Consider the following 1772-nt stretch of genomic DNA (forward strand, 5'->3'; position numbering starts at 1 on the left):
TCCCCAGCCTGCGCCGCTCGGCGCGTTGCGCCGCCCGCCAGGCCGCTGCTCGCCGAGTTGGCGCTGTGGGAGCGCACCGCGGACGGCCGAGCCGGCGGCAGCCCGCTGCCCTCGTCAGCCGCCGGCGCCGCGGCGCCGACGTCGCCGCCGTGCAGCGCGGGCGGCGTGGCGCCGCTGCTGGAACGGCTGCAAGACAGCGCCGGCTCAGCCCCGGCAGGCGCCGCCGCAACGGGGGCGCCCGGCGCGCCAGGCGCGGTCGGCGCGGCGTCGGTGTCGTCGTCTGCGTCGCCGTCGGCGGCGCGGTGCTGCTGCTGGCGCTCAAGCGCCGAGGAGATCATCCGCTGGCTGCTGAAGCTCAGGCGCCCGGACCCCGCGCTGCCGCCGTCGGCGCGGCGGCGGAACACCAGCATCCGCCGCTTGTGCGGCTCCGCGGCCGTCTCCGCCGCTGGCGCCGGCTGCGGCGCGCAGGCGGGCGGCGCGGCGGGGGTCGCCGGGTCGCCCTGGGGCTGGGGAGTGCTGAAGCTGCCGGGGGCGCTTGGATGCTGCGGCAGCAACGTATGGTGATGGTTGTGGTGGGTCTGGGCGCTGGGCGCTCGCGAGCCGCTCAGGAGTGCGGCTGTCTTCGCCTTTAGCCCCTGCAGCAGGCCTGCCAGCGCGCCCTGCGACACGTGCGTCTGCGGCGCAAATGGCGCTTGCTGGCGCAGCTGCGCCTCCATCTGCTGCTGCTGCTGCTGCTGCTGCTGCAGCCGCGCCTGCGCTTGCGCCTGCTCTTGTTGCTCAAGCAGTTGAAGCTCTTGTTGCATCTGGAGCTGGAGTTGTGCTTGTTGCAGCTGCAGCTGCTGCTGCTGCTGCAGCAGCAACTGGCCCTGGTGCATGGCACTCGGCCGCATCGCCGTAGGCAGGTCAATGCTGCTGACTAGCCCGGCAGTCTCAAAGCTGTTACTGCCCGACCCCATCAGCGGCTGCATGAACGCCCGCCCATCCTCGGCCCGCCACGGCGCGCACGGCGCGGTGTGCGAGTGTGCCGCCGAGCCGGTGCCCGCCGCCCCAAGCGCGACGGGCGCCCACGGCTGCAGCAGCGCTGCGGCTGACTGGCCCTGCTGCTGCGAGTGCGGCGCGCCGGCCACCCCGCTCCAAGTGGCCTCAAGGCTTGCGCAAACCTCAAAGTCCATTGCGGCACCGCCATAGCATGCGTCGAGCTGCGGCCGCGCCGCCGCAGCCGCGGCGCCGGCCACAGCCGCAGCCGCAGCCGCAGCCACACCCGCAAACCCGGCGCCTGAGCCCGCCGCGCGGGCGAAGCGCGGCGCGCTCTCTGCGCCGTCGGCGCCGCCATCGGGGCTGGCGGCGCCGGGCGGCGCGGCGACGCTCATTTCCAGCTCCAGAGGCGGCGGCCGCTTGAGCCGCCGGTCGGGGCCGTCGCGCGCGCGGCGGCAGGGCACGGTGACAGAGTCAGGCAGGGAGTAGAGCCCGGTCGGCGGGCACGGCGGCGGCGCAGCCCGGTGCTCCTGCTGCGTCTGCAGCTGGCCGGCCTGCCGCTGCTGCTGTTGCTGTTGCTGCTGCTGCAGCGCGGAGAGCGCGTCGGCTGGCGTCGCCAGTATGCCGCTCGCGAAATAGGCGTCGACATGCGCGGCGCGCGCGTGTGGGGCGGCGCCTCCGAAGCGCACGGGCAGCTGCAGCGACCCGATGTCATCATCGGCAGAGGACAGGCCGCGCATCGCGGCGGTGAGGGACGCGCAGCTGCTGCGCGCGGTGTGGAAGCTGCCGGGGAGGGC

At 75.1% G+C, this 1772-nt stretch overlaps 1 protein-coding gene across 1 annotated transcript in view; it reads right to left on the minus strand.

The window, feature by feature from the left end:
* MNEG_12903 (hypothetical protein) overlaps positions 1 to 1715 on the minus strand; it is a gene marked incomplete at both ends in the record, with an annotated part of 2763 nt that extends 1048 nt beyond the window's left edge. Inside the window, one exon of the mRNA XM_014038625.1 lies at positions 78 to 1715. Within this exon, the coding sequence (XP_013894079.1) occupies positions 78 to 1715 (1638 nt within the window). The remainder of the gene's footprint in view (positions 1 to 77) is intronic.
* Between the last annotated feature and the right edge of the window lie 57 nt (positions 1716 to 1772).

The sequence above is a fragment of the Monoraphidium neglectum genome (assembly GCF_000611645.1).
Source record: "Monoraphidium neglectum strain SAG 48.87 unplaced genomic scaffold scaffold03506, whole genome shotgun sequence".
NCBI lineage: Eukaryota > Viridiplantae > Chlorophyta > Chlorophyceae > Sphaeropleales > Selenastraceae > Monoraphidium > Monoraphidium neglectum.